Source organism: Mytilus edulis, chromosome 2, assembly GCF_963676685.1.
Source record: "Mytilus edulis chromosome 2, xbMytEdul2.2, whole genome shotgun sequence".
NCBI classification, from domain to species: Eukaryota; Metazoa; Mollusca; class Bivalvia; order Mytilida; family Mytilidae; genus Mytilus; species Mytilus edulis.
The window spans coordinates 39,630,436-39,643,587 of NC_092345.1; the positions used below are offsets into that span (position 1 = coordinate 39,630,436).

A 13,152-nucleotide genomic window follows, 5' to 3' on the forward strand; every position below is an offset into this window, starting at 1 on the left:
ACAACCCTCATCAGTGACACAAAAACGTAATTAATGTGGACTTGTCATTCAAAGCTAAAATATCCAAAAGCGGGAGATTCTATACTCCTGCGCAGGAGGGTTTCGGCAACCGGGGGATTTCCCGAATTTCGTCATTTGAGCAGGAGTCGCCTGCTCAAAACGGGAGGGTTGGCAGGTATGTTATAAAGTTTCAAAGCTATTATAAATAAATTTATGTTTGATCTTTTATTTTAAATATATGCATCACAATGATTTAGAATACCAGTGAGATATAAGGCTGTGTAGGGAACTGTTTTCACATGCTTTGTTGATGTTGTTGCTTTATTCCAGTGAAATAGCTGATATGCCAGCAGTTAATCCTGATGAAGACCCAGACTTAGTTTGGATACCATTTGTGTTGAAGGTCATCCTAGGGTCTGATGGCAAAGTAGACATAGAGGAGCTCCCTGAAGATGTGAGGAATTTTTATTATTTTGCCCCGCTGTAGCAGAGGGGGCATTGAGTTTTACCTTTGTCCTTCTATACATATGTCTGTCCGTACATCCCAAAGTTGGTTTCCGTTCTCTTAAGGTAGCAATACACAGTTAGAAGTTTAGTTTCGCATTATGGCCCCTGAGAATTTTTATACGACCGCAAAAATTTTAATTTTTTGGTCGTATATTGCTATCACGTTGGCGTCGGCGTCGTCGTCCGAATACTTTTAGTTTTCGCACTCTAACTTTAGTAAAAGTGAATAGAAATCAATGAAATTTTAACACAAGGTTTATGACCACAAAAGGAAGGTTGGGATTGATTTTGGGAATTTTGGTCCCAACATTTTAGGAATAAGGGGCCAAAAAGGGCCCAAATAAGCATTTTCTTGGTTTTCGCACTATAACTTTAGTTTAAGTGAATAGAAATCTATGAAATTTTGACACAAGGTTTATGACCACAAAAGGAAGGTTGGGATTGATTTTGGGAGTTTTGGTTCCAACAGTTTAGGAATTAAGGGCCAAAAAAGGGCCCAAATAAGCATTATTCTTGGTTTTCGCACAATAACTTTAGTATAAGTAAATAGAAATCAATGAAATTTTAACACAAGGTTTATGACCACAAAAGGAAGGTTGGGATTGATTTTTGGAGTTGAGGTCACAACAGTTTATGAATTAAGGGCCAAAAAGGGGCCCAAATAAGCATTATTTTTGGTTTTTGCACCATAACTTTAGTATAAGTAAATAGAAATCTATGAAATTTAAACACAAGGTTTATGATCATAAAAGGAAGGTTGAGTTTGATCTTTGGAGTTTTGGTCCTAACAGTTTAGGAATAAGGGGCCCAAAGGGTCCAAAATTGAACTTTGTGTGATTTCATCAAAAATTGAATAATTGGGGTTCTTTGATATGCCGAATCTAACTATGTATGTAGATTCTTAATTTTTGGTCCCGTTTTCAAATTGGTCTACATTAAGGTCCAAAGGGTCCAAAATTAAACTTAGTTTGATTTTAACAAAAATTGAATCCTTGGGGTTCTTTGATATGCTGAAGTTAAAAATGTACTTAGATTTTTAATTATTGGCCTAGTTTTCAAGTTGGTCTAAATGGGGGTCCAAAATTAAACTTTGTTTGATTTCATCAAAAATTGAATAAATGGGTTCTTTGATATGCCAAATCTAACTGTGTATGTAGATTCTTAATTTTTGGTCCAGTTTTCAAATTGGTCTACATTAAGGTCCAAAGGGTCCAAAATTAAACTAAGTTTGATTTTAACAAAAATTAAATTATTTGGCTTATTTGATATGCTTTATCTAAATATGTACTTTGATTTTTGATTTTGGGCCCAGTTTTCAAGTTGGTCCAAATCAGGATTCCATATCAAGTATTGTGCAATAGCAAAAAAATTTCAATTGCACAGTATTCAGCAATAGCAAGAAATATCTAATTGCACAATATTGTGCAATAGCAATTAATTTTCAATTGGAGTTATCTTTCTTTGTATAGAATAGTAGTTGATAATATATGTTGGAAATTTGCCAGACATGACTATGATGTCATTTTCTATTTTTATTTGCCAATAACTTTATGTAAATAACTTCATTGGAAATTTGCCAATATAAAATGTTGCTGATGAAGCTTTTTTTCCTTATCTTATCTAAAATGTTTTTAGATAATGTATGTTGGACATTTGCCAGACATGACTATGATGTCATTTTCTATTTTTATTTGCCAATAACTTTATGTAAATGACTTCATTGGAAATTTGCCAATATAAAATGTTGCTGATGAAATTTTTTGATTGTTTTATACAATAAACAGTATATTCACTTTTACTACCAACCAATCTTTACCATTCAGTGATAACAAGCACTTTATTTTACATTTTAATGTTTTATGATGTATTTAAAAGAGTAGTTATTGTTGCAAACTCCATTAGAAATTTGAATTGATATCAGTTTTGGAAAAAGGGAAACGGGGATGTGAAAAAAAGGGGGGGGGGGTTAAATTTTTCTCATTTCAGATTTCATAAATAAAAAGAAAATTTCTTCAAACATTTTTTTGAGAGGATTAATATTCAACAGCATAGTGAATTGCTCAAAGGCAAAAAAAAACTTAAGTTCATTAGACCACATTCATTCTGTGTCAGAAACCTATGCTGTGTCAACTATTTAATTTTAGATTTAAAAAGTTTGAAGAAGAAATCTTTAATTGATTTGTAAAATCTTGACATTTGTTTTGTGTAAAAAAAAAACCATGTAATGTCAAAAATTTGATCACAATCCAAATTCAGAGCTGTATCACGCTTGAATGTTTTGTCCATACTTGCCCCAACTGTTCAGGGTTCGACCTCTGCGGTCGTATAAAGCTGCGCCCTGTGGAGCACCTGGTTTAAATATGAAAGTTTTTGTACAATAAAATTGATTTTTTAGATAATTGAAGAATAATATAGCCTTCTTAGTGGGTTTATATGCACATTTTGATTGTTTTTAACATGTTTTATAGGCCATTTATATGATTGACAGTCCGTATTTTCCTATCCGTACCGTTCATAGGTCCATAAATTATTGTAGTGTTTATCAACAAAGATTTTGCGCTCGATCTTTTCAATTCAATTTTATGGAAAAACGATTTTTTTTGGACCACTTGATAGATATAAACCTATGGATTCAGGAAAGGTATCACTGTAATTGATTGAAATTTTCCTTTAGACCAAATTTTGGAGACTTTTGTGACATGTTCACCCCCCTTTTTTGCTATATTTTGTATCTAAGAAATGCAGATTGTTGCCATGGTTACACCCAAGAGGGATTATATTTCACCCTTATGACCATTAGAAATGAAATCTATGGAAGATTCTTTTTCTATAGGTATATACATGCATAACACACATATAAAACCTTCTTTGTTAGACAGGAGGGGAAAGAGGATGTTTAAAAATTATGAGTGTCAATTTTAAGTTTTTTTCTTAACTGTGTATTGCTACCTAAGGTTGCATCAACCAAATGTTCTAAACTAATACACAATGCTTATTACCACACAACACAGATCCAAGTATGAAAGTGGGTGGCATAACTTATACCATTCTAGAGTTATGCCCCTTTATTAATATAAAAATAGCTGAATTTTTCATTTCCAATCTCCAAATTTAGTTTGCCTCAACCAAATGGTATTAAACTTATACACAATGCTTATTCACACATGAAACAGATCAAGTATGAATTTTGGTGGTGTCATTCTAATGTTCTTGAGTAATTTGTCCCTTTAATTATAATCATAAAAATTAAGGGCAAAAAAGTGGTCAAAACAAGCTTTTTTAGCTCACCTTTCCAAAAGGAAATGTGAGCTTTTGCCATCACTTGGCTTCCGTCGTCGTCCGTCGTAAACTATTTCAAAGATCTTCTCCTCTGAAACTACTGAAAGAATTCAAACCAAACTTCATCTGATTGATTCCTAGGGTATCTAGAATAAAGTTTGTGTTTTAATTCCCATTTCATTAAAAAAACATGGCCCCCATGGCTAAAAATAGAACATAGGGGTAAAATGCAGTTGTTGGCTTATAACTCAAAAACATAAGCATTTGGAGCAAATCTGACAGAGGTTAAATGGTTTATCAGGTCAAGATCTATCTGCCCTGAAATTTCAGATGAATCAGACAACCGATTGTTAGGTTGCTGCCTCTGAATTGGTAATTTTAAGGAAATTTTGCTGTTTTTGGTTATTATCATGAATATTATTATAGATAGAGATAAACTGTAAACAGCAAAAATGTTCAGCAAAGTAAGATTTACAAATAAGTTAACATGACCGAAATGGTCAGTTGACCCCTTTAGGAGTTATGCTTTTAGAGGCAAATCTGACATGGGGTGAAAGTGATCATAATATCTAGTTCTATCAGCACTGAAATTTTCAGATGAATCTAACAAGCCATTGTTGGTTGCTGCCACTAAATTGTTAATTTTAAGGAAATTTTGCAGTTTTTAACCAGATTTTTGAAGTAATAATCGTTTATTGGTTTGGAGATGTACATCAGGCAAATTTTGATATGTTGTGTCCTTGGACTTTATGAAGGTCAAGTTCAATTTTCTCTTCTCATTGTTCAGTTAACACCCTTTTTGATATCCAAAAGTGGTATTTATAATGTGATTGAGTTATTTCTCTTTGTTCAGAAATGGTTAATTATTTACATAAAGTTTGATTACACAAAGCCATATGGTTAATGTCTTATCTGACAATTATAATTAGAGTGACAGATTTATTTGATAATTTTCTGTTTTCTAAGTCATTTTTAAGTGTTGATGATTAAAAGCTATACAGGAGTTGTATAAATATAGTTACAAATTTATTGTTCATTATTAGACATTTTGAAGATAACAGAAATTTTATTTTTCTTTTCTTTGGTAAATTGTTTGAAGAATTTTGTTGTAGGTGTGTTATTTTTTCTGTATCAAATTCATTTTCTTTGTTTGATTTCATAAAAATTCAAATTATTGAGGTTCTTTGATATGCCAAATCTAACTGTGTTTTTAGATTTTAAGTTTTTGGTCCCGTTTTCAAATTGGTCTACATTAACAAATGATTAAGAATGAAAGGGTCCAAAATTTAATTTTGTTTGATTTTAACAAAAATTGAATTCTTGTGGTTCTTTAATATACTGAATCTAACCATGTATTTAGATTTTTGATTTCTTGGCCCTGTTATCAAATTGGTCCACATTGAGGTCAAAAGGGTCCAAAATTGAACTTTCATCAAAAATTTAATTCTTGGGATATTTTGATATGCTGAATCAATCCATGGCCATGTATTTACATTTTGGATATTGGACCATAATAGGTAAATTTAATAATTTGTATACGACCGCAAAAACATTGGTATCACGTTGTCATCGTCATCAGCGTCGTCCGAAGACAGATGGTTTCCCGATAATAACTTAAGAAATCAATAAAATTTTAACACAAGGTTTATAACCACTAAAGGAATCTTGGGATTGATTTAAGGGGTTTTGGTCCCAACAGTTTAGGAATTAGGGACCAAAACGATCCAAAATTAAACTTTGTTTGATTTCATCAAAAATTAAAATATAGGGGTTATTTGATATGCTGAATCTAACCGTGTAATTAGATTCTTAATTTTTTGTCCTGTTTTCAAATTAGTCTACAATAAGGTCCAAAGGGTCCAAAATTAAACTTAGTTTGATTTTAACAAAAATTGATGTTTTGGGGTTTTTTGATATATGCAGAATCTAAACTTAGATTTTTGATCATGGGCCCAAGTTTTTAAGTTGGTCCAAATTGGGGTCCTAAATTAAACTTTGTTTGATTGAATGTATTGGGTGAATCTTACCATGTATTTAGATTTTTAATATTTGGGCCGGTTATCAAATTGGTTCACATTGAGTTCTAAAGGGTCCAAAATTGAACTTTATTTGAATTCTTAGGGTTATTTGATCTGCTGAATCTACCATGTATTTAGATTTTGGATATTGGACAATAATAGGTAAATGTCCAATTTAATTTTAAACCACATTCATTCTGTGTCAGAAACCTATTATGTGTCAACTATTTATTCACAATCCAAATTTAGAGCTGTATCAAGCTTGAATGTTGTGTCCATAATTGCCCCAACTGTTCAGGGTTCGACCTCTGCGGTTGTATAAAGCTGCGTCCTGCGGAGCATCTGGTCTTAATTAGTGATAAATATCATAAAATCAAGCAGTAAGATATTCTGTTTCTGCTGTAATGGAGTTGATTAACAGTTTTTTTTTTAGGACCACCAAAAAATTTGGGGCTAGTATAAGGCTATGATGTTATCGTCTTAGTCGTCATTATACGAAAAACACATTTGGTTTCAGGACAATTAAATAAACTTAAGTTAAAGTGAATGGATCTCTATGAATTTGACAAGAAGGTTCAATACCACAAAAGTCAGGTTGGGATTGATTTTGGGGGGTATGGTACCAACAGTTCAGGAATTTAAGGGCCCAAAAGGGGCCAAAAACAAGCATTTTTGTAGTTTCCAAACTATAACTTGTGTATTTAGTGTACAGATCTCTTTAAAATTGTACCAGAAGGTTCCATGGTTCTACCACAAAAGGAGGGCAGGGATTGAGTAATTATCCCAAAAGTATGAAGGGAGTGGGGGTAAAATTTTTTCATCAAATTTTTTGGAAAGTTACAATAAGAAATTTTCAATTGTATTGCGCAATAGATTTTTAAGATCTTTGACCATATTTATTATGTGTCCAAGACCTATATTATGTAAAAAAAAAATTATCACAATCCAAATTCAGACAGTATCAATCTTGATAATTGTGTCCAATCTTGCCCCAACTGTTCAGGGTTTGACTTCTGCAGTTGAAACAGGCTGCGCTTAGGGAAGTATTTTATTGTTTTTGAAAGTATTACATACCAATCAGGATGGATACAGAAGTATGCTGCAGTTGTCTGAAAACTTCTAGAAAATAAAACTATAAAATTCAACAACATCCTTGATTACTGCAAGGAAATGCTTTATTCTAATTAAATTTATGATAGAAATATCTTTGTTTTATTAATATTTTCAGTCATTCAGGCCGAAGTATGAAGATCCCAGTGTTAAGTATTATGACCTTTATGCTACAGTTGGTCACATCAAGGACCAAAAGAATGGAAACACAGTCGTTAGTCAAATCTTTGTTGGGGAGACATTTCACCAACGGAAGGAAGGTGTTACATGTACTCAGTGGTATTTGATGAATGATTTCTCTATCACACCTATTGAAAAGGTGAGGTTATTTAACAAATGTAGTCAGTATAATTTCCACATACCTGCCAACTATCACGATTTAGGTGTAAACTACACGATGTTCAGATTCCAAGATCATGATCATTATTGAAAATGGTCTAGAACATGATTTTGTGAAATTCTACACTAAAAAAATTGTTGGGTTCCTTACTTTTAATTTCCCAATAAAGATAATCATGATAAGCCAACCAAAATCTTTGTTTCTCATGATTGTTGGGCATTTCAAACGTGGAAAGTTATAACTTGTTTGGAACTTTTAGTTGTATTCATCAATGCATTGTTGTGTGTGGTCAAGTTTGAATTTTTGTAGTGTGACTTGTACCATTCTAGAGTTATGCCCTTTACAATTGAAAAACTGCTGGATTTTTCGTTTCTGTTCTCTAACTTAAGTTTGCTTCAACCAAATGCTATGAAATTTATACACAATGCTTATTACCTCAAAACACAGATCAAGTTTGAATTGTTGTGGCGTGACTTTTAACTTCTGTTTTCTAACTTAAGTTTGCATCAACCAAATGTTATGAGACATATACACAATAGATAAAGGAAGATGTGGTGTGAGTGCTAATGAGACAACTCTCCATCTAAATAACATTTTATAAAAGTAGACCATTATAGGTCAATGTACGGCCTTCAACACGGAGCCTTAGCTCACACCGAAAACAACAAGCTATAAAGGGCCCCAAAATTACTAGTGTAAAACCATTCAAACGGGGAAACCAACGGTCTAATCTATATAAAAAACGAGAAACGAAAAACACATATAAATTACATAAACAAACGACAACTACTGTACATCGGATTCCTGACTTAGGACAGGTGCAAACATTTGCAGCAGGATTAACAATGCTTATAACCACATAACTCGGATCAAGTACAAATTGAATAGCATCACTTTTGTAGTTCATGAGTTATGTTGCTTTAAAACTTGATATGCAAGCAGGGGCATCATCTGTGTCCCATGGACACATTCCCCATTTGTTTTAATTTATGTTTTTTGCTATATAAAAAAAAAGAAATCAACATCAGGAAATAAATGCTATATAGAGACAAGAATTTGGTCGAGTGATCAGATTGAAGCTTTAATGCATGCAAGTACCTTTTGTCAATCATGTTATTTTAAAAATAATCAAATACTTGAAAGAACTGACATTTATTTTTGTACCCTGTCAATGCGTTGTAGGACTATCTTAAGTGGGTCTGAACTGAAGAGAAACAATAGACCTCTACATGCAAATCTTTACCAATTGTCTAACCCTGCTCACATTCCAGTAGCTACTGCACTAGTGAAGAACTTTTGTCAAATCTTGTGAGACCCACATGCAATATAGGACTATCATAGGTGGGTCTGCACCAAGGGTCATATTTGCCAGTCATTTTCTTGACTGAAAGCTACTTGTTCCATCACTTGGCATCAGTTGTTGTTGTCTGTCTGGTGTAAACTATTTCAAACATCTTCTCCACTGAAACTATTGAACCAATTCCTACCAAACTTTAGCTGAATGATCCTTAGGGTATCTATAATAATGTTTGTGTTTTATTTTACAGTTTCTTCTAAAAACTTGGCCGCCATGGCTAAAAATAGAACATGGGGGTAAAATGCAGTTTTTATTAGCAAATATCTAAAACACTAAACCATTTAGACCAAATCTGGTATGAGTTAAAATTGTCATGAAATTTTCAGATGAATCTTAATTGTTGGGTTGCTGCCATTAAATTGGTAATGTTAAGGAAATTTTGAATTTTTTATTTATTATCTTGAATATTATTAATGATAAAAATAAACTGTAAACAGCAAAAATGTTCAGCAAAGTAAGAACTACAAAAAAGTTTATATGACATCAATTTCAGCAAAACTTAGGCTGAATGAGTTTCAGAATATCGTGTACAAATTTTGTATTTTATTTCCTTGTACGTCAATAAACATAGCCACTATGACTAAAATGGAAGATGGGGGTAGGTAAAATGCATGTTTTTCTCTTTTGAAGAAAATATGACAGATACAAAAAACATTTAAATAGAATTTACAAGACACTCATTTATATCAATTGAAAAGAAAAATTATGATTGTGGAAATATTTTTAGCAAAAAATAAGATGTGAGCAATTCAGGCTCTTGAGAGCCTTGTGTTTTTGTTCTACTTATGTTTATTTATATACACCTCGCCAAAAGTTAAGCAACACCTGATAATTTTCTAAATTCGTTTTTAGCTCACCTGGCCTACAAGGCCAAGTGAGCTTTTCTCATCACTTGGCGTCCGTCGTCGTTAACTTTTACAAAAATCTTCTCCTCTGAAACTACTGGGCCAAATTTAACCAATCTTAGCCACAATCATCATTGGGGTATCTAGTTTAAAAAATGTGTCCGATGACCCGTGCAACCAACCAAGATGGCCGCCATGGCTAAAAATAGAACATAGGGGTAAAATGTAGCTTATAACTCTGAAACCTAAGCATTTAAAGCAAATCTGACATGAGGTAAAATTATTTATCATGTCTAGATCTAGTTGCCCTGAAATTTTCAGACAAATTGGACAATCGGTTGTTGGGTTGCTGTCCCTGAATTGGCAATTTTAAGGAAATTTTGCTGTTTTTGGTTAATATCTTGAATACTATTATAGATAGAGATAAACTGTAAGCAGCAGTAATGATCAGCAAAGTAAGATCTACAAATAAGTCAACATGACCAAAATGGTCAGTTGACCCCTTAAGGAGTTATTGCCCTTTACAGTCAATTTTTAACAATTTTCATAGTTTTTTTAAATTTTTAACAAAATATTTTCCTCTGTTACAAATGGGCCAAGTTCATTATAGATGAAGATAATTGTAAGTAGCAAGAATGTTCAGTAAAGTCAAATCTACAAACACCTTACCATCACCAAAACACAATCTTGTCATTAATCCATCTGTGTCTTTTGTTTAATATGACCAAGGTGAGCGACACAGGCTCTTAAGAGCCTCTAGTTTACTGAATTCATAACTAATCAAAATATCAATACAATGAACTAAATTTGTGTTTTTATAAGATAACATATATAATGTTAATTGAAAAGTGAAAGTTTGGACTGTTTTCATCATTAAATTTTTTACTTTTTCATTTTGGGCAAATGGATGTAAAATGGCTAAATAAAATACAAGATAAAGTTTCAACTTAAACTGACGTTTTTGAAAAATTTGCTTTGCACTATAAACAAAATTCTTTTTAAAATTCAAGAGTGACAATTTGTGAATACATCAAAGTACAATTAAGGTCACTAGCGAGTGTATCCTCCACGCTTCCGGAAAATTTCATTTACACGTCGTCTCATGCTTTGAACTAAGCCTCGTAATGTTCTAACAGGAATTCTTTGCCATTCTTCTTTCAAGGCTGCTCGTAATTCCTGTTAGTTCTTACTAGCAAGAATCCTGTTGTTGATTTTTTCGACCAATATTATCCCAAACATGCTCAATGGAATTCATATCCAGTGACATGGGTGGCCAAGGAATAGTGTCAGTTACCTCCTTGCGTAAATTTTCTTAAAAAATGCATGCTCTGTGTGGCTTAGCATTATCATCAATGAATATTGGTCTAGTTGCAAGATTGTGATAGTCAAAATGTGGCACAACGATATCCCGGGTACGCTATCACAATATTTTTGACACTTCATAGTCCCATCCAGAACAAAAAGGTCCATATTGCAGTCAAATGAAAAGCATCTTCAAACTGTCAAACCCCTACCACCAAATGCTGTAGTTCCAAGAATGTACTGTTTCCTGTATGCTGTATTCCGAGGATGCGATACGCGCATGCGCTCATCAATATGATGTTGGAGAAATATTCTCTCGTCAGACCAATGGACTTGACGCCACTGTCTCAGAGTCCTATTGCAGTGACCAAGTGACCACTGATGTCGAGATTGACAATACATACCAGTCAGCAATGGTCTTTTGACTTGTCTACAGGCACGTAGATTGACACAATTTATTCTGCGATTAACAGTTACATTTCATTGCACGAAACTTGCAAGGATAAAACTTGTATGTAGCTTTATAAAACCTGCTTTTAAAGTAACTAGGAATAGAATTTGTACCTGAATTCTTACCTGTCGATTTACCCTTTCCTCCATAATGATGCTTTTTGACGCCACCCCCTTTACTCCATAATGACGCCTGTGTAGTACCTCAGTTGAAACGCTTAGACTACAAAATGTCTGCATCAGACTTAAAAAAATTAGCATCCAATATTAAAGATATATCTGATTTGAATTTCATTGATGAAATATTCATTTTCACAATGCATTAATACTTTAAACCTGATGATTTTTTTTTTATTAAAAAAATCCTATGCAAATCAAGTATGTAAGAAAAAATATTTCCATTGAGGAAAGGGTTAACAATAGATTAATGAAATATATGGAAACAAAGCAGTATTGAATTTAATTTTAAAACAAAAAATAGAATTTGCTTAACTTTTGGTGAGGTGTATATATGTCGTGTACAAGTTGCAATTTTGTACAGGTTATAAAACGTACAAAAATATTGTACATGTTATAACCTGTACAATGCCAAAATACAAGTTATAACATGTACAAAAATACCTCGTAACATGTACAAAATACTGCTTAAAAATGGTTTTAACCTGTACAAAATTTGAAAATTGTAATAAAGCAGAATATACATGCAAGATTGAAATTTATTAATTAATAAAGGACAATAATCAAAAGCAAAAGAAGAAAATTGACAAATGGCTACTAACGTTTCATCCTGAAAAATGTAAATACATCAAAATATGTAAGAAATCAAATAACACTGACCACTCAACAAATCACAGTCTACTAAACCATACAATAGCAAAGGTTGAAGAGCGAAAACTTAATAAGGCCAACTCCATTTTTGAAGTTCGCAAAAGAACTTTCAAATACTTGGGTACTGAGACATTCATAGCATTGTATAAAACCATGATCAGAACTCATTTGGACTATGCTAGTTCAGTATGGTCTCCATACAAGAAAAACAATATTGATAAAATAAAAGGAGTCCACAGAAGGGTAAAAAAACAACTACCAGGTCTCAATGACACAAGTTATCCAGAGAGACTGAAAAAAACTAGCCTTACCTTCACTATCATATAGGAGAATATAAGGGGATATGATTGAAACCTTCAAAACATTGTGTATGATACGTGTACTATGATCTACAATGCTGTTAGGCGAGTTATATTTATATTTGTTTTTATATTTAAATTATTTAAACTTTTTAGTTTTATTATATGTATATGCGGTCCTTTTCAAAAAAATAATGTTATAGAATGAAATTCAAAACAGTGTGGCTGTGGCCATTGATTGACACATTAAATTCATCCATTGACTGGGACAATTTAGGTGAACATTTGTATGTAACAACCACTGCTCACTATATACTTTTTAAAGACACTTAAACTATGGGGCCACCAAAGGTTCTCAACACCTTAATAAAGTAATTCGAAAAATTAATCAGAAATAACACGATGTTTTGATTTATATCAATTATATAAATCAAAACATAAAGGTTATTCCTGATTATTTTTTCGAATTATTTTATAATTAAAGGCGTTAAGAAACCTTTGGTAACCCCACAGTTTAAATGTCTATCGTAGGTACGTCGTGAACAGTGGTCGTTACAGACAAACGTTAACGTAAATTGTCCCAGTCAATGGATGAATTTAATGTGTCAATCAATGGCCACAGCCACACTGTTTTGAATTGCATTCTAAGTCTTGAAAAGGACGGCACAAACATATAATAAAACTATCAAGTTGACATACAGTTGGAAAACAAGTTGCGATACTGTAAATATGTGAACAGTAGCACGATGGGACGGAGGACGATTGACCTCGAAAAATTCTTGTACGAAGTGCACCGTTTTGGAGTATAACACAAAAT

General features: G+C 32.7%; 1 protein-coding gene across 6 annotated transcripts in view; it reads left to right on the forward strand.

Moving 5' to 3' along the window:
* Positions 1-13,152, forward strand: part of LOC139510158 (PAN2-PAN3 deadenylation complex catalytic subunit PAN2-like) — a 312,625-nt gene that overhangs the window by 239,630 nt on the left and 59,843 nt on the right. For all 6 annotated transcript variants that reach the window (XM_071296503.1, XM_071296504.1, XM_071296507.1 and 3 more), the window contains 2 exons: positions 331-454; positions 7,033-7,233. In XM_071296503.1, the coding sequence (XP_071152604.1) occupies positions 331-454; positions 7,033-7,233 (325 nt within the window). The remainder of the gene's footprint in view (positions 1-330; positions 455-7,032; positions 7,234-13,152) is intronic.